This window comes from Accipiter gentilis, chromosome 10, assembly GCF_929443795.1.
Source record: "Accipiter gentilis chromosome 10, bAccGen1.1, whole genome shotgun sequence".
In the NCBI taxonomy this organism is placed as follows: Eukaryota; Metazoa; Chordata; class Aves; order Accipitriformes; family Accipitridae; genus Astur; species Astur gentilis.
The window spans coordinates 33,587,605-33,604,828 of record NC_064889.1 but is presented as its reverse complement, the minus strand read 5'-3'; the positions used below and the strand labels follow the sequence as shown (position 1 = coordinate 33,604,828).

At 44.3% G+C, this 17,224-nt stretch overlaps 1 protein-coding gene across 5 annotated transcripts in view; it reads left to right on the top strand.

Annotated features, from left to right (window-relative positions):
* TMEM104 (transmembrane protein 104) overlaps positions 1-17,224 on the top strand; it is a 45,043-nt gene that overhangs the window by 978 nt on the left and 26,841 nt on the right. For 3 of the 5 annotated variants that reach the window (XM_049812318.1, XM_049812319.1, XM_049812317.1), the window contains exons 2-8: positions 466-590; positions 2,585-2,706; positions 4,285-4,366; positions 5,320-5,422; positions 5,841-5,921; positions 10,399-10,498; positions 11,298-11,406. In XM_049812318.1, coding sequence (XP_049668275.1) covers positions 546-590; positions 2,585-2,706; positions 4,285-4,366; positions 5,320-5,422; positions 5,841-5,921; positions 10,399-10,498; positions 11,298-11,406 — 642 coding nt within the window. In that variant the 5' untranslated portion in view covers positions 466-545. Of the gene's footprint in view, positions 1-465; positions 591-2,584; positions 2,707-4,284; positions 4,367-5,319; positions 5,423-5,840; positions 5,922-10,002; positions 10,154-10,398; positions 10,499-11,297; positions 11,407-17,224 lie in introns of those variants that run through there. The other 2 variants (XM_049812320.1, XM_049812321.1) reach the window with 2 other exon arrangements.

Here is a 17,224-nt window from a genome sequence, read left to right as displayed (position 1 = left end):
TTTCATAGGTCCAGTATTTTCATTTGTCTACTTGTTTCTGTACTTGAGATGATGAGGAGAGATTGTAGGCTGTTTTTTGCTGCTTTCATTTGCAGGAGGCACGTGCTTACTTAGAGTAGTAGCTGCATGACAAACAGCAGTATGAGATCATCCTCAAGGCAGGCATTCTTCCTCTTGAGGTTTTAGTGTCTGAAATGGCCCCTCTGGCTGTTTGGGGAAGGTGAAGTTTGTCATCACATGCTGTGAAAGGGCAGGACTTTTTGGTTACTTTTAAACTAGTTTAACAGGTACAAGTACTTTTCGAATTGAACCAAGTGGTGCTGGTAAGTGGGGTATATCTGTCAGAAGTGGGAGGTCCTGCTGAAATCCTCTTGTTCAAATATTAGAAGACCAATGTGCAAAAGCTGACTCATGAGTTCCTCTTCTTTCCAACAAAGCTAACGCAACTTTATAATGTTTCCCTAGGTTAAAGGCAGTAGAAGTTGAAAACACCCTCTTGAAAACACCCTCCTCGCTTTGCTTGAAGCCTCCCCACCGTCTTCAACATGGCTGGGGGCATCACTGATACAGGAGAGCTTTACTCTCCCTATGTAAGTACCGCTGTTTGTGGTTTTGCTGGCAAGTCTTTTCAAAATCCTCTTCCCTCAACATTGTGTTTTCATTTCCTACTTCCCCGTGGGCAAAACCTCAGTGTTTCAAGAGATGATGGAGGTCAAAGGTACTTAAAAAAGCTTAGTACTTGTAGTTGTTGGGGTTTTTTTACATCGCAGATCACTTTATATAATGTAAAGGGACAATATCTGCTTAAGGTGTGGTTCTAAAAGTGGTAAAAAGAGCTTCATGTCCCATACCAGCTCTTGCTGTTACCTACTTTTCTTGCATTTTGTTAATGTTTTTATCAACTTAAATTGTCACATGAAGACAGCATAAACAGGGGGGATAGTGACATTGAAATTATCCCACTTTGCTTCTCTTTTTTTACTTTATATAATGTTTTGCCCTGAATTGCTTAAAGTTTACTTATTTGTAGATGTTGTAGTAATTTGTTTTAAACCACTTCACTTAAAAGCAGTAACCAAGATGTTTCTTCCTTGTAATGTGGTGTCCTGTGAAACTGCAGAGCCAATTAGTGCTTTCCTGTGTTACTGGAAATACTGGTTTTTGTAGCCACAAGTGTTTATATAGTGTCAATCCTTAAAAACAGCGCGTTGCAAACTTTTTTTTTTTCCTGAAGTGAACTCACTAAATATAGAACCGGTCCTGCAATCTGTGTCTTGGCTTTCAAATGCTTTAAAACTTTCATCCCCATGTTAATGACTGAATTTAGAAGAACTGGATATTAGGCTGTAGAAGTAGGTCACAACTGAGAAAATGGAGAACAAGACAGTAACTGGGACATTTGGACCCTAAAGGATTAGTGTCACCTGCTCTTACATCGTTACGTTAGTGTTGCATGAATTTCCTAGAGTCTAATCTCAAAGGCTATGACTCCCTCCTCTTTCCCTGAAGATGTCTAGCCAGACTGAACACGGGCAGCAGTCTTAGCTCTGTCTACTTGACCAAAGTCAAGGAAAATCACCTGAGGTGTTTTTTTCAAGAGTCCTTCACTGATGAGTAAGTCATGGCCCTGGGCACTTGAGTTGTGCTCAGGGAATGACAGCTCTGCCAGCTGAATTAAAAGAACTTTCCTGCAAGCTGCAATGGCTGATTTTTTTGTTGTTGTTGTTCTGGGAGATTTGTTGAAAGATGAATTTGCTGTGTGTATGACAGTGAATGAAGGGCAGGAGTGTTCACAGGGTCTCTGGGGAATAGTTCTCCACACCCAGAAAAGTGTACTCATACACAGTTCTTTACTGGTTGTCCTCTGGAGAGACTCTGACCTATATAAAAAAAACCCAAAACACTTTGGAGCAGTTTTTGATCTTGAGTTCAGCTAAATTTATAGTCGGGGGGGGTGGGGGGTGTGTGGGGTATGCTGTCCAGGTGCACAGTTATTTTTTGCCCCTGGGCAGAAAAAAGCTCATTGCCAGAGAGGATAAAATGCTTTCCCTTCCAGAAGTAAAATCTCTTCTTCAGAATGTGCTCAGCTGCTTATTGGTAAAATGGCAAGCAGGCTTTGAATTGGAATTCTGTTTGGGTATTTCCTGCTTGACCTACGAATAAAGAAGAACAAGAGATTCTGAAAGGTAACTTACGTATATAGTCATAACTACTTAGGTTCACGTCAGAAAACAAGGAGAGACTCCAACCCACAGTGTAGACCCTTCTGGTAGAAGGCAGTGGATTTTAAAACAAACAAACAAAAAGCTTACATGCTTTATAACTTTAAAAGTTAGAAGAAAAAAAAATTTAAAATAATGAGAAAAATGGAGAGGAGTATCAGTTTCTCCAGAAATGTGCTGACACTCACTTTGTTCTCTTTGGTTATCAGTCCCCGCCTATATTTATTTCTAGCATGGGCTTGCTCCCACCCTGCTTGCTTAAAGATGGCTCTCTCCATTTAAATCAGTGCGTATGTGAGGTGTCTTGGATGATCTCTGGCACAGCTGCAAACGCTCATGTTGGATTATGTGGATGATTGCAGGTTGGTCTGGTTTACATGTTCAACCTCATCGTCGGAACAGGAGCCCTAACCATGCCGAAGGCCTTTGCGACAGCAGGGTGGCTCGTCAGCCTTGTTCTCCTAATGTTCCTGGGATTTATGAGGTAGGACATGAGTATGTGTCTTTAGTATGTGTCTTTAGGGGACTGGGGGAGTTCAGCTGGGTAGTGCTGTAAGGACAGTGCTGAGACTTTTGTTGCCGTTCTGAGTGATCCTGTCCCTCTGCTGCTTGAGCATTGTGCTCTGCAGTTGTGTTGCCTGTGGACCTTATTTGGAGGGATGCGTTTTCTGACTGCCTGCAATATGGTGTTACATCCCATTTCCTGACTGATGGGAAAGACTTTTTCTCCAGTCCAGAGCCTCCTGGGACCTTTCTCCCAGCTCCCTTTTTGCCACTGTCCTCACTGTGGGTACATCCCATGCTTGCCTCTGTCACAGACCAGTTCCCCAAACACTAACCAGGTCACAGGTGACATGGGGTCATTTCTCTGCCTGGTGACTTGCAGATGTGATGCAGACCTGTTGTGTTAGCTTTCTCTTGGCTTTTGGCAATGCTCTGGGCAGCTGCAAGAGTGTCAGGAAAACAAATTACTGTATAGTGGGCCCATTTTATTCCCCCCCACACCTTTGCTGTTCAAGATCTTGGAGCTGGTCTCATGATTTTTCACACTGGCTCGCCATGAGCTTCTGCCTAGATGTCTCCCTGCTGGAGCAGCAGGTGGAGCTGAAGGTTGTTGATACAGCACTGATGTCGATGTAGTTATTAATAGAATTGCCATCTTCTGACGGGCTGTGAATCCCTGCTTGTTTCTTGCTTGGTTTTAAAATAAAATAAAACAAAATCCCCTCCTGCCACTTGTAAGAATGGAGTTTAGAAGTTCCTTTCTTGTCAGTAACTAGTGCTGTCAGGCTGAATGTGCCCTTGATTTGGGGGCAGTCCTTTTTGAATCTGTTAGGTGCTGCTATATAGAGGTACTATATGGTCAGTACTGACTGTAGTAATGCTTTTAAGTTCTCCACCTCAAAGCTGTATGCTGCAAAGGCTTGATAAAATGTAAACTGTGGGAGTACCAGTCACTGGGAGCTTTGGAAGCAGTTCCTTTTAGATACATTAGTTTAAAAGCATAAATTCAATGTATGAAACTCAGCACCCGCAGACAATCCTTCAAGGTCAGCAGAAGAGCACAAAACACCAAACAAGTGTACCAAAACTGCACTGGATTAAACTAAGAACACACAGATTCTTTAAGGTACCATAGTACCTTTGCCACAGGCCCTAACAGATAAGCTTCAGAATAGTACTGTGTTCATCCTAGGCCCTAAAAAGAGGAAGGAAGCTTGCTTTCTAACAAAGGGGGAAGGCCTCTTGCTGCCTTCAACCCGCAGAAACGCTAGAAAGGTGCCTTCCAGATATCTAAAGTGTCGTCTTATATCTGAAGGCACTTTATATTTTACTGCATTTGGTGGTCTGCTTGAACACCTTAATCTCAAGTACAGAAAGGAGCAGCAAACTGAGATGAAACACTGTGCCAAAAAATGCAGTGTGTGCGTGTGTAGCTGGTTAAAGGGTTCTTCTCATTTGTTTGTTTGCTCCTACAAACAAACATATGGGAATAATTCTCCATCTCACTTCAATGACAGTTCTTGACTATTATTGATATCAATTGAATTTCTCACTCTAGCTATATGACTACGACCTTTGTGGTGGAAGCCATGGCTGCTGCAAATGCCCAGCTACGATGGAAGAGAATGGAAAAACGCAAGGTTTGTGTGGGGCTTAATCTTCCATTTTCTCTTGTCCTTTTATCTGGTAGGACTTGCCTGAGATTCCTCTCCATCTTTGCCTTGCCTCATTAGTAACTCTAAAGGAATAAATTTCTACTGTACTTAACTTTGCCATATAAAATATGTCTGTTAGTCCCCTGTGGAGTTGCTCATTAAAGACAGGATTTTCTGCTCCTGGTTTGAAAAATCTCTTGTGCTGTTCACATTTCTTACTGGTTGTGCTCTCCTTGCCTGGAAGCGCTGCTCAGTGAATGTGGATTGGTGGCAGCCAATATATTGGTGCCATTTGGAGTGTGCTGAGGTCTATAAATCCTTGCTGATCTCAGGTCATTTAACTGGGACAGGCTGGAATGTCCTTGCTGTCATTCGGTCTGTATCCCAGGGAGTGGACAGTCCTGAAGTATGTCCCTGCTGTAAAACTTACTTGTGGCTTTTTGGATCCTGGCTTTAGTGGCTTTTCTGGATCAGTGCGAGGTGTAATTGTTTGCACTGATTTAGATCCCTACCTATATGTTATGGGTTGGAGTTGGGAGATAGACCTGGCTGCTCTGACCAGCTAAGACTATATATGTTTGGATATTTCTTCTTCCTACCAGTTCTGCAACTCTGCAGAGCTGCCGGAAGTTTCTAACTTCCTTGTGCCACGTATCACTACATGAATTGGATACTGTTGCTGTGTGCATGACCTAGGCTAGGACAGCAGAGCCTATCACTCAATTCAGCCTGCTCTGCTAGTGCCCTCTTCTGCTCTCCACAGCATCCTGAGCCAAGAGCTCCCTGGTATTGCCTTTGCTTGCATGTCCTGCCTGCCTGTGTTTGGGACCTTTCTTTGAGTTTCTGGAAGTGAGACCATGACACTGGTGGTGCCACAGCCTGTACTGTGGGTAGCAGACATCTCAGCAGTGGAGCAGTGCTCTGGTCTTTTCTTCCAGGAGGATGATGAGGATGAGGATTCTTCCTCTGGAGTATCTGACAGTGATGTTCTCCTCCAAGATGGCTATGAGCGAGCAGAGACACGGCCTATCCTGTCAGTTCGTAAGTACCTGGTTCATGCTTTCACTGGATCTGAGACCTCTTCTCTGCAGATGGTGTCCCAGTGGGCTCCAGCAAGTGGAGCAGAACTCTTATGTCCATCTCACCCTTAACTCCACATGCTCACATCCCAAAGTCCTTAGCACTTGCAAGATAAGACTCATTGAGAATTCAGTTCAACATCTGCAGTCTGATAAGGATCTTTTGCTTCTAGGTCACTAAGATGAGAACATCTTATTTTCAAAACACTTTTAAACTAGCTTCAGCAGAGTAATTGGACCAGTGACTCTGCAGCTGTGGGGTTGTACATACTGTCCTTCAAACTGTTGCTAGAGCTTCCTGAGTGTCTTCAGATAGTGTCTTCTGGCGTCTTGGTTTATTGAAGGGACTGGTTGAAACAATTCTTGTGTTCAACTTGCAGAGAGACGTGGCTCACCCAATATCTTTGAAATCACTGAGAGGGTGGAAATGGGCCAGATGGCTTCCATGTTCTTCAATAAAGGTAAGTGATTCGCACTTTCAAAAGTCCCTTCAGGTCCTCCTGCATGTTGTGTGTATGGCTTTTCCTTAAGTTTGCATGCTTCTCGGTGTGCGTTTGCATCCTGAGTTTGTGATGATTCCACCCAAAAGTGTCGTTCCTTCTCTCTGTGGACTGTATTCATTCCTATGTGTGGTGTTTCTACAAAGTAGAGTATTTATGGGTCAGATGGGCCAGAACCTGCGTGAAGGCGAGGGTGCTGTGGTGGTAGTGGAACTAGCCAAAATACTGCAGGTTACGGGCCCAGTTTCTTGAGACAGGTAAGTGTAAGTCAGTGCCTTTTCTGACTGCCCTTAACCTAACTGTGAACTGCATCTATCCTCTGATTTCCACTGTCTAAAGCAATAGAGCCCAGCTGTAGTGTTCGCTAGATCCATCTTGGTTGTAGCATTTGAGAATAAGATGTTTGGGCTTCCCTGAACCCCATAAGTATCAGTCTGAAGGAGAGAGACTTCTGGGGAGAGCTTCTGAGAATTGTGTGTGTCTGGGGAGTCACCAAGAGAGCTGCTGGGACATGAACTGCTGAAAGAGTCTCTGGTGTGCATATGATAGGCAGCTGTCTTGTCTTTTTGCTTTTAAATGTCTCTTGTATGCCAGGGAACAAACTTGTAACTGTACTTCAATAAAGCTGTATCCGTTGCTGCATGTGATGGAAATGCAAACTACAATGTTAGGTATTCTGAAACTTGTAAAATGGTACATTTGAAATGCTGTGCAGAGCCAGAAAATCATCAGACACCATGGTTGTGCAGTTTTGAGCCTGTCAGGCCCCATTTCTTGAGGAAAGTGACATTTTCTCTTGTTCATTGGCCACCTTACAAAGACACAATGGGCTGGTTTTTTCCACGACATTACATCAGCTTTCTGCCAGTGTAAGACTGTTGCCTCTAAAGGACAGCTGGGCTTAAGCAGTGAAGATTCTTTGAACTATATTATTTCTGATTTTAAAGTCCAGTTGAAAAAGCTTGCCTCCTCTGGGCCTTTGTAGGTTTACATCACTTAGGACTATCAAAATAGTCCACCTTGGATCAGGCTGCCACTTTCCTGGTCAGAGGAGAGGTGTGGGTTGGAGACTCAGAAATGTCTTGTTCCTAGTCTTGCCTGTAGCACTGGGTTGCTCTAACATTAGGCACGTTTTCTTGCTTGTATGATTTGCCATCTGTAAAACGCCGTGAACACTTCCCTGTCTCTTGATCATCCTCTGGGGAGTAATGTTTGGAAATTGCTTTGAGAGCAAGCACCATATAACAGGGCTTAGCAGTATTGCTGTGGATTCAGCTGTAGAGGCCTGTTCAGCTGCAGGAGGGCTGGGGGATCACAGGAGGTGGAGTGCTCCCATAAGGAAGCTCCAGAAGGCCACTGCGTTGCATGTGTCTCACTGGGGGAGATGGTAACGACGCCCCAAAGCGAGCCAGGTGTGGAAAGTTGCCTTCTAAGACCTCTCTGCCTTGATGCTGGCTGCTGCTCAGCCAGTAGAGGGTGCTGGAAATACATGTCCTCTCTCCCCTCAGACGCTGAGGTACACTTCTAGCAAAGTGATATAAACTGCTTAGTACTCTAAATCTTAATCCCTCTTCTTAATGTTGCTTTAGCCAGAGATATCTGATTTCTGTGTTAGGAATCCTCCCCAGGACCCGCTCAGCCCAATGCAAAGGGATTCATCCCTTTGCACGAAGGCAGCTGGAATAGCTCGACCATAGCTTGAAACAATCACGCCTTCCACATGAGGTGAGGTATACCCAGCAAAGGGTCTAGGGCAGCTGTAACTCATTTGCTGCTTTCCATTCCTCTGCGCTCAGCAACGAGGCTCCATCCCTGTACTGTTCCTGAGTCCTAGTTCAGAGACATCCTCTGGTCCACTGAGCTGTTGCAGAGAGCAGACAAGTATCTCCCTCTGTAGATACTTGCTGAAGTGCTTCCTTCTGATGGTTGCACAGAAAGGCCTTCAATAAGGGCAGTTGCTCAGTGACCAGTTGCTACTGCCTAGTGCTGAGAAACTGGGCCACACTTGGGAAGTCCCAGCTCCAAGCACCAACCTCTGCAGTTTCACAGCTAGCAAATGTCTGGGTGAGTTTTTGCTCATGGTATACAAAGCATGGATCCAAATGCAAGGTGTCTGAGGGCTTTACAGCCTTCAGAGGGAAGGCTGGTGAAAGCTTTGCAATAGACCTCAAAGCCTCTGATTTCTAGCGAGTTCTCTGCTCCTTTCTCTTGACTGATTTTTATTTTCAACAATCTGACAGGAGTTGAATCTGCAGTCCTGGAAGGTAAGCTGGGGATAAATCTCAATTTCAGACTGTCTGCTTTCTTAAAGGGAGCTGGCTTAGGTTTAGGCTGTGAAGGGCCTGTGTGCTCTTTCAAAAGAACTGGCTCTGAAGAACTTGGGGGTTTTTAAATTTTTTTTTTTTTTTTTTTAATTTGCAATGTTGGGTGCTTTCTTCTGGGACCAAGCAGTCATTTATTGCAATAATGGATTCTAGGCACATCTATCATGCTGTTTCCCCACAGGAAGTAATTGATTTTTTTTTTTTTCTCGCTTTGTGTCCAGTAATGAGAGTATTGATCAGGGAGGGTCAGCAGCAGTTTATAAAAGAACTGATGCTAAAGTCTTCCTGCCTTCGAGAGGATGAGTTTGGGAGAGGAGTGTCACCTGGACTTCCCACAGACAGAGAAGTTGGCACTGGAACAGGGATATAGTGTGTGCTGGTGGGTGGGTACTTGGTGGTGCTGCTGTGGGTTAGCTGATCATGTTAGCCTTATTTTTTTGGGGGTGAGGGATCAGTAGCAAATCCCAAAACAGAATCTATATCTGAGTCTGTGTAGTCCTGTGCTTAGTGTGTCTTGCAGCTTCTGTCCTATGTCAGATATTTGTTACAACCTTCAACCCTTTTTAATGCGAAATTGGAGAAGACTGGTAGGTAGTTTGTTGCCATCTTCAGAACAATGCAGAGATTCCTCAACTGTGAAGCCATCTTAAATCTTTCACAGAGGAAGAAGACAAGGGGAGAACTATATGAAGTGATCTGACAATTTCTGTAAGGTCTCCATTTGTCTGTTTAGACAAACCAGGAACAGCTTTAGAGTACTGGCTTAGCATGCCGCTTTACAGAAGCAGGGAAGTTTTCTTGCTGCTTTCCCAGTGCAGCTGGTTTTTTTAGGAATGTTTTATGTTAAGGAGGCTCAGTGTATTGAATAATTTATTTAAACGAAGGAGGATGCTTGTTAATGTTTCCTGACATCTGGAGATCAAGGGGCAGTATGATGGCAAAACACAGTAAAACTTTGGGGCATGCAAGCACTGTAGAAATATTAGTCTGCATTCCTGCAGTAATGCTGTCCTTGTTTGATAGTTGTCATATGCGAGTCTTGGAAAGGTGACTTGATTTGCCCAAGCTGCATTAGGATTAAGCATTAGGTGGCATCACAACTTGAAAGTATGGACAGGTTCCTTGAGCTGTTTTCCTTCAGTGTCAGTTTCCTAAATGAAACAAATCTGAGGCTTTTTTTGTAGCTCATCAGTGTCTGAACTAAAATAAGTTCCAGTTTGTTTTTCTGTGGTAAGATTTATACTAACTTGCTTGGAAGAAAAGAATCCTGGTGTCTTATCAAGCATTTCTTTATCCCTGCAGATTTTAGCCCTCCACAGCAGTGTCGTCTTGTGGCCCAGTAAGGCTGTTCTGTGCACCCAATTAACTTGTGTAAGACTTTTTTTAGTCTTATAGGTGAAAGCAAGGCAAGCTTTAAAAATAAAAAAGAAAAAAAAACTATCCAAGAAAACAGTATGGGGCAGGAACAGCATACACTATGGCAGTAGGGTTGTTAAGAGGGCTGCAGAAACAGACTTTTAAAGCTTTGCAGGTTTGAACCTTGGCTCAGGTTGCTGATGGTGAGGAATCTCCCAAAGCAGCTCCATTTCAGCCCTGTGGAACCTGAGCTCTACAGCACCAAATCCCTAACGTGAAAGGCCTGCAGGTTTGCAAGCAAAAGGTTTGGAATTGGCAGAGGACTAAAAGCATCTTCTCTCTTCATTTCACTGTTTGTCAAGCTGTGCTCCCACCAAGTCTGTGAGCATCAGCTAGGTGTTTGCCTGTGGCTCCTACAAGTTGACAGCTTCATCTGGCAGATGACTTATCTGAGACCTGTTGGTCTTGACCAGCAACTGGAGGATGGGCTTGAACTAGAGGGCCTCGTGTCAGGTATTGAAGGAGGCAGAGTTGAGCTCTGAGGCGTCCCCTGTCCTGTCAGTTGCTGTGCTGTGGCTAAGTTCCCTAAGCTGCTGATGTGACCCTTGGGTGGAGTTTGCTGCAGAAAGAATTAAACTGTGGAAGCAAATGGTGATTTATTTCTAAGACCTTGAAAAAGCTTTGTGTATTTGAAGTGCATAGTTCAAAAGTCCCTGTGTACTCTGCTGTCTTTGTATAATGTTTTCTTTTCCCTGCAGTGGGTGTCAACCTCTTCTATTTCTGCATAATTATCTACCTCTATGGAGACCTGGCAATCTATGCAGCAGCTGTACCGGTCTCTCTCATGCAAGTGACCTGGTAAGTGTCTTTACTGCTATGGGGTTGTGTGCTTGCAGAGAAGAGAGCAGGCTTTTGGATTTGATGGTGTGATAAGTCTGGGATCAGCTCTACTTTCTGAAGAACGGAGTGGAGAAATGATTCAAGGACAGCTTATTGTTTGTGGGTGGGAAAGTGAAGTTGTTTTATATTCCCCATCCGAGTGCCTGCTGCCTGCCTGAAAAGTAGCTGACCTGATTTCAGATGACTCCTCAAGTGTGAAGTACTTCCAGCTTCAGCACCTTGCAGATGTGGGACTCGTTGCTCAGTAGTTTGATTGCTATGCCCTGTGCAATATTTTAGCTTCTCTGTCTCTGGTAAGAGCTGAGATGTGTGATGCTTACCAAGTCTGTGACCAGTGAGTGGTGACATACATGGACTTAGCTCTGGACTGAAACAAGTTCCTTGCTCAAAGAAACAGATAACGAAAGAGATTTGTTTCATCAAAACTGTGCTGGGCTGGATTTGGACTCTTGACTTGGAAATGGAAAACCTCAGTGATCTATATATGATCCAAACTTGCTAGCTTGATGACCAAATGACCAACTTGTAAATAACTGCAGACAATTCAAGAATTTGCCTTTAAATATGTGGTACTCAGTGACTTGCTGTGTTACACGGCCCAGAAAATGTAAGTGGGGGGGAGGGGGGCAGTGTTCAGGGAGGGAGGGGAGGAATGAACGCTTCAGGTCTCTGACCATTTCTCTTTCTTGAATGCAGGAGAGGGGATGACATCTGCTAGGAGTTAATTACTGTCTTTTGTTTCTCCCTCCTTTCCCAGCAGTGCCACTGGCAACCATTCTTGCAGTGTTGGAGATGGCACAAAGTATAATGATACAGACAAGTGCTGGGGGCCAATTCGACGAATTGATGCTTACAGACTGTATCTGGTGAGTTTCTGAAACTGGGATGACCATTATTTCCATTTAAACTTTATTTCTACTGGGTAGGGACTTTTTCCTGTAGAGATGATGTGGTTCAAGTGAACAACAGAGGTGTGAAGCTTTTGGTTCAGTCTGAACTTTTTGGCCAAATACACTCTCTCTATTCTTGGTAACATGGCTGTATTTCGGTTTGGTGGCTGTCAGAATAATCCTTATGATTCTGAGTTTAAGTAGAGTTCTGTTCTTCTTGTTGTGTAGTTATATATTGCTTAAGCAGGTGATAAGTCCATGCCAAAGGGTGGAGGGTTTTTTTTAGTGGCTGGCTAAGTAGTTGTTGCTTTGAAGGTAATTGTTGTCAATATACTTGAGTATATTAAGCTCTCTTGAGAGCATTCTTTATGTGAATAACATTGTTTATGCTGCAGGAGAATCTGTTTTTTGAGAGATGATGGAAACGGCCCACTTAACATCCAGTGCTATATGCTTCTTTAGTAATAGTTTCCTGTCTAGTTTAGGATTGTCTATTGCATCTATTACTGTGCTGTGGTTCGGCTGTGAAAGCAAGGTTTTTCCCAAAGGATGATAAACACCGCTTCTCTTGAGCTTGGGAGGAGTTGAGCACTCGTACCTGGAAACAGATGTCAGCAGGGCAAAATGTGAAGAGGGAGGTATGGAAGTGCTGCATGCATGGCTTCTGTTAAGGGTCTCAGTGAGACTTTTAAGGAAAAAGAGTGAAGGCAGCTGTGTGTGTGCAGAGAAATCCAGGGGTAAAGGCTATTTGAAGCAATTTTGCAGTTTAGTACACTTGGGACCTGCAGTGCATCACATCCCTGAGTGCACTTGTTCCAGCGTTATAGCAAAAGTAAGAGCTGGGCCTCAGAAATATTGGTGAATGTCAAAACCTAGTTAATTATTTAAGAGAAATATTATTGCTTTATTAAATTGTGTCTTGGTCTGTTTCTTTAAAACTTCCAGAAGATTGAAGATTTCCTTCCTGAATTTCAGTAACTCTCTCTGACCCAGCAGAAGGAGTTAGTCAGAAAAGGCAGACATGCATTAATTACTGCCTGCATCTCTCAGATATTATGTCTATAATTCATGAAGATAATTGTTGTTAGGACTTGAAAAATTAAAAAATTAAGACTGTGTAAGCATTAGACTTGCCGTCTGTGTACATAACTCTCAGAGGAGCTTTTCCCTCTGCTTGTCTCCTCTTGTGGATTTGGAGAATAAATATCTGCAAAGTCTTTGGTGGTGGTTAATCCTTCCCTGCTCAGTAATTGAGATGAGAGTTTCAGTGCTTTTCACTGCTCCCCCTTAGAAGTAGGGAAGGATTGTTCTTTGTGGGAGAATGTACCAGTCTGTGGTGGGTTACTGGAAGGGGGTGTGTGTCCTACTATCACTGTGTTCAGGAGACTGCTGGGTGTCAGTGACCTCTGAATTGCAGGTTTTTGTTAAGGTCTCTAATACTTCTTCCTGGATGAGTATGGGAGTAAACTGGGACTTGTTCTATCTCCAGCTCTCCTGGCCCCACTCTCTGCTTGACCCATGTGTTTTTATTCTGCAGAAAACAAAAATGATGATGACTTCCCTAGAGAGTGATAAGAGATGTAATAATTTATAAAACATTCAGACCCACAGCACTGACACAGTCTTCAAGTCTGGGCTGCCTCTAAAGAGACTCTGCTGGTTAATATTTTTCCCCTGCAGTCCTGTTTGCAACGTGGACAGCTAGTGACCAGTAGTTAAAGCTCTTAAATTTTCTGAGAAAAACCTGGGTGTGGGAGGGAAGGGATAGGAAGTTGCTTGACTTCAAGCAAAAAATTTAATAGCAAAACACTGCAACTATAGCTACAAATTTTGTCCAAGCTTCTTGTGTATAGAAGTGGAGTCTTGAACATGCAAGAAAAGCTGAAACCTGCCTGTGTGAAGGGGAAAAGGCAACACAAAAGTGAGAAGGGGTGAGATGCATCAAGAGCACAGCTATTCTTTTGGTCCCAGGGGATCATACCCATAGAGAACTTGCTCTGTTTTCTTGACTTTTTTTTCTTTTTTGAATTTTTTGCTTGTTGGAATAATTCAGGTTCCACGTTTCAGTGGACAAACAAGGTCTCTTTTTGCAGGCTAAGTTCCCCTGTGGCAAGGGGACAGATGGACACTGCGATCCCAAAAGAAAGCAGCAGAGTTTTTGGATCAGCCCTTTTGTCCTAGATGCCGGCCTCTAGTTTTCTCATCTCATCCTAGTACTGTATTTAGGTTTAAGTGACTTTTAGGAACAAGATGGGTGGATGCAACTGGAACCTCTTCTTGCCTGCTCCAGTGAAGCAGGTCTCTGGATGTAGTCTTATATTTCTTACTCTGTGCATGACTCCACAGAAAGCCTTTTTTGGACTACCAGGAGAAATAATCTATTTGAGGTTCTCTGGGAAAATGGTGCCAATGGGAGCTGTCTTGTGCCAAGTACCACCAGTCTGCCAAAGATCTGTGCTGCCTTCCTCCTGTCGACTCTTTCTCTCCCAACACAATGTCTTCTTTTCAACAAAAACCATTTCAAACGTTGACTCTTGGAGCTGGGGGTGGAGAAGGGAATAATGACTGATGTAAAAATCCTATTTCACGGTTTATTGTCCAAAAAAGGCCTCTGGAAGCTGTCTCTGCTCTGATCGCTGTGAATGGAAGCTGAAAACTATGTACATAATGAGAATATTTAGACAGATTAAATCCTTCTCTTGAGACTTGCTTGTCTGTGCAGCATCTTTATTGCTACTCCAAAATTTCACACCTAAGTGTGACTGCAGTCTTCAGAGACCACTAGGCCCCTATTAACCTTTGTCTGAACAAATGGTTATCTTGCTTCTTGTTTGTAAATTGCTTTGGAAAATAAAAGCTTGCAAAATAAATAAGTGAAGGCAAGTGCAGAAAATACTGAAATAGCTTTTGCTCCTGTCCCATCACTTGCTGCTAATATTTGCCTCCTTTTTGGGGCTGTAAGAGTCCTGGGAGGTTTAAAAGGCGAGCCTTGCCGTGCCGTTCCACGCCTGTGAGGGCAAGACCACGCAGGGCAAATCGGCTGGAAGAAAGGCATGTGTTAGATGGCCCAGCGACCTTGTTGAAGGCAAGCACTGATTACCGTTAAAGCAGATCGATGGCTTTCTATCTTTGCTTCAGATCTGTCACAATGCTGTCATGTTCTTGACAGCTGAAGTGACTCCTGAGTCCCTTGGCTGTCTCGATGGCAGTGCTAAGGACAGGGTCGAGTTCTGTCCGCACTGAATTCACACTCCAATGCAGTCACTTTATCATGCTTTCTGTAAGGTCAGCTGGGCATCTTCTGTGTAGGCTGTGGGGAAGGAGCAGTGGATTTAAGTTTCAGATCTCTCATCATAACACTTTCTTGTCTTTATGTTCCAGTGACGTAGGAATGTGACATAATAGTCCCTGTTTCTAGAAAGCAGATACTGAGATAAATAAGAGATTAAATCCTGGGGATCAGCAGCAATTCAGAGTGTCTGATCCAAAATGCATTCATGACCTGGCAAACGGCACTTCTCTTCTGCACCAGGGCAGCCGTTGTAACTAAAACCTCTACTCCCTTCTCAGCCCTCCTCTTCTGGCAATTTGGGGTATGGTGTCTTCCCATGATGGAAAGGAAATGGCTTAAGTTCTCAGGGGGAACCGTATGCCTTTCAGAAGAGGCACTGGCACAGGTACTCCTGGTAGCCTGGCTCAGTAGCATGTCAAAGCTACCAGGTGCATCTGTTCTGTCTGAGTCTCTGTTGGTTTTTTAGGTGATTGGGAAAGGGACGCGGCATCCGCTTTTGCCGGTTCACAGATGCTGCAGTATCGCAGGCAGCCCAGCGGGTGCAGGCCGAGCGAAGATGGGAGCGCAGATGGTTTAATGGAGATTATCCCAGTTGGAAACGTGCTTGTGCAGTGAATAAAATGAGCGGGCTTGCAGGCGCTTACCGTCCCTCTTCAGGAGGGGACAATGTCACCCCAGCCTGACGCTCTGATCAGAATACCCAGTGACCAGAGCAGGGCTGGGCTGCAGCTGCGGGAGTCTGTGCAGGGGGGTGAGGAGGTAGTCTGAGGACATGTACAATTGCTCAGTGCCAGCAGAACTTAATCGGTAAATGCAAAGGCTGAACTGATAAGTGTTGATGTAGATCCCGTCTGCCTCGGTGCACTGCTGCCTTCCTGGCCCTCTTCAGCTGTAGGCTGGAGTGCCATGCTTTGTGCTGCTAGTGTACGTGCTCTGCTTCCCTCCTCGGCATTTCTCCTTCCAGACTGTGCCGCGTGTGTGGGCGCACCCCCTGTTCTGGGTGAAGGTATCTGTGATTTTTATTGTCAAAACGGATCTTTCCAGATATATTTGCCTGCACTAGTTCAGTTTTATCGGCTTGTTCAGTGCATGAGGCTCTTGTGGCCTCTCTGTCCATGGCTGCCTTCCGGCCTCTGTGGGCCTTTTTTGTGGTTTTTTTGTTTTGTTTTTTGCCTCCCAGCAGTGATACGAGGGGAGCCCTCATGGCAGTACTTGAACATCCATGCTTGATCTAAACTGTCTCTTGCCAACTGGGAGCTGGAGAAGCAGAGCTGGAGCAGTGCTGCAAGCAGAGTGCTTCTTCCAAGGACACCTGGATTTGCTCTGCTTGTTCCCTCTGCAGCAAGTGCTTTTCCTCTGCCCTGCCTTCCTCAGCTGTGCCCTGCAGTAGCATCCGGTAATAAATGGGTCACAGCTGCTGTCTCCTGGATATTTATTCTTACAGGTCTCAGTGTCTAGAGACCTTGAGAACCAGCAGTGGGGAAGGTAGCTGCTTCAGTGGCAGGTGTCTGGAGCAGGGAGGGCTGATTTCACAGCACATCAATCAAAACAGTTTGGGGTGCTTGCCCTGGGCTCCCAGGGTGAGCTGGGGGAAAGGCAGGAAAACAGGGAAGTTTACCCTGCTGGTGTGAAGCCATCATCTTGTTTAAATAAATTGCTTAAACTGTAGCGTTATTATGTTCCAGGTTACCCCAGCTTACAGTAAGGATGCAGCAGGACTGGGGCACTATTAGCATGTCACCCTGAATATCCTGTAAGAAGTTATTCATGGTAAGACCTTCTTGCCAAAGACTTTGCATTATGTTCCTTACCACAAATGCTCTGATGCATTTTATTATGATACTGATACTGATACAGAAATAGAAACAAACGTACAAAAAAGGTGGCTGCTACTTCTGTGCATGGATGCAGTTATGAAAACCTTCAAAATGGGAAAAGCCTTTCAAGGGTCCAGAATATTATGCCATTTCTGTATGTACAGGCACCTGAGATTTGAGCCATTGCTGTGGCAGGAGAGGAATTAGTACTGCATCAAGCATAAATATCAGTAGCCCTAACTGTTTGTTACAGGTGCCTCTGAAATACAGCTTTGCTTGGCTAAAAGCCCAGTCTCGAGCTGATTTGAGTCTTCTCATGCCTCTCATCTAGTCAGCTTCCAAAAAGTAAGGTCAGTTAAGTTGCTGCTTTACTCTGAAGTGGTTGAAGAAGGACAGGAGCCAAGTTTGTTTAAAATAAATGGTGTCTGGATGTGGGATGGGAAGGCAATTCTCAGTTTTTTTTATTGTGAAACTAATAAGGTTGAAATTGGCACACAGCCTTGTTAATATGGCATAAATCCTGCCTCCTTCATCCTGGTCCATTCTTCTTCTTTGGGCTTGTCAATAAATTCTTTTGATTGCTCACTTGTCATATGCCTGCAACAGATAAACTAGCTCTTTCGGAGTTTCCCACAGCCCTTGTGTTTCCTAATGCAAAGGGGACTTCAGATAATAACTGGCCTTG